At 46.6% G+C, this 1,799-nt stretch overlaps 1 protein-coding gene across 1 annotated transcript; it reads right to left on the bottom strand.

Moving 5' to 3' along the window:
- Positions 1–424: 424 nt before the first annotated feature.
- On the bottom strand, positions 425–1,483 carry LOC149212106 (uncharacterized). The gene has a single exon (XM_089388557.1). It carries the CDS (start codon positions 1,481–1,483, stop codon positions 425–427), a length of 1,059 nt encoding a protein of 352 aa, XP_089244683.1.
- Positions 1,484–1,799: the final 316 nt, after the last annotated feature.

The following is a 1,799-nucleotide window of genomic DNA, read 5'->3' as shown; positions in this document are numbered from 1 at the left end:
AGAAAGCGAATTGCTGTGGAGCGATGTGTTTGGATAAAATGGGTCTGATCCTATTTGCAATGATCTTGGATATGATCTTATAGAGAACATTGCATAGCGAAATGGGACGAAAATCAGCGAAGGATGATGGAGAGTCTGATTTAGGTATGAGAGCAATGAAGGTGGTATTAATAGCATGATAGATCTGACCAGAGGTTCTGCTCTCTTCCACCACCTTCAAGATGTCTTCTCCAATGATGTCATAAAAGGCCAGATAGAATTCAATGGTCCATCCATCGGGGCCAGGACTCTTTTCCTTCTGAAACCATTTTATGGTGTTCTCCAATTCGATCATGGTGACCGGTGCATTAAGATCCTCCAAGTCTTCATTGTTAACAAACCTCAGGAAATGGGATGCTACGCGGATGATCTCGGCAAGGTTGGTTCACTCAGGGCATTTGAAGATACCCTTGAAATAGGAAGTGCCTAGGCTGGAGAGCTTGTTGAAGGAGTTTGCCAGACCCCCATCAGGATAGGGTAGGTTCCAAATGGTATTTGCCACTCTCCTCCCATTTGCAAAATTATGAAAAAATCTGGAGTTTTCATCCCCTGCCTTGAGCCAAGTAGCTCTACTTCTCAACCTGATCGATTCCTCTCTGAGCTTGAGTATACTGTGCTTCTGCTTCTCTAGTTCGACCAGCCTGTGTTTGCTTTCCACAGAGATAAAGCCCAGGTTTTGTTCATCCAGCAGAGCGTGAATGTCTGCTTCTATCGAGATGAGCAGTTCATCTTCCTTGGCTTTTTTCATCTTTGCCCATTCAATCACAATATGTTTAAGTTCCGTCAGATTTTTGACAAAACCCCTAGCCAAAGAGGGTTCCCTGCTAATAGGGTGTGCTGCCCAAAAGTCCGTGACCAGTTTAGAGAAACCAGGGTCCTGCAACCATAGATGGTTGAATTTGAAAGGGGCTTTTGGTTTAGGGTGAGGACCCATAATTTCCATCAGGATGGGAGAGTGATCCGAAATTCCCCCAGTACTCACCCACTGCTTATAATGATGGAGATGGCGAAGCAGTGGTCCTTTGATCAAAAAACGATCAAGTCTACGAGCCAAAGCTGCTGGCCCGATCCTTCGATTTCTCCATGTGGGAAGAGGGTGATTCATGGGGATGTCGATGAGATCATGTTGATCGAGCAGGTTCCTCATGAAGTCTGATATGGGGTCTGCTTGTGCTGATGAGCCCCATGATTCACCATATCCCAAGGAGAAATTTAGGTCTCCTCCAATGATCAGGTTTTCCTCTTGCATCAATGATCGATCAAGGAGGGTGCGCCAAAATCCTTCTCTCTGCTGACAGGGTCCATAGATGTTGATGATACGCAGTGACAGCCCAAGGTCTTTGGAAAAAATGTCAGCACCCAAATATCCTGGCCCTCCCCATGAAGAGTCCAGTCTGATGGAGTAAGGATTGAGTCCAATGGCCATTCCACCCGAACGGCCCATAGCATCCAGCCCAATGTACTGCCACTTTGGCGCAATCGATTTTAGGGCAAGAGATATAGATTCTGCAGAACCCAAAGTCTCTTGAAGGAAAATGATGTCTGGTAATTCGACCTGAAAAAGTCGTTTTAGGGCTAGTTTTTTGGGGGAGCTAGCTAAACCCCTGCAGTTAAAGGATAGGCACTTCATGGGGGACCCCGCTGTAGGGGGTTTGTAGCTCTAAGGGCCCCGACAATGGTGGATTGACGTCCCGAAGCAACTTCAGCCCCAGCACGCCGAATGGCTTTGTTCAAATTTGATTTTCGTCCCCTGGATGAGG

The sequence above is a fragment of the Pinus tabuliformis genome, chromosome 1_1 (genome assembly GCF_031772625.1).
Source record: "Pinus tabuliformis cultivar Carrire ecotype Pingquan chromosome 1_1, CPIR1, whole genome shotgun sequence".
NCBI classification, from domain to species: Eukaryota; Viridiplantae; Streptophyta; class Pinopsida; order Pinales; family Pinaceae; genus Pinus; species Pinus tabuliformis.
This window is presented reverse-complemented; position numbering and strand designations above follow the sequence as displayed.

What these genes read in the sequence shown, in the direction of transcription:
- LOC149212106 (XM_089388557.1), bottom strand. Translation starts at nt 1,483, where the DNA reads ATGGGCCGTTCGGGTGGAATGGCCATTGGACTCAATCCTTACTCCATC.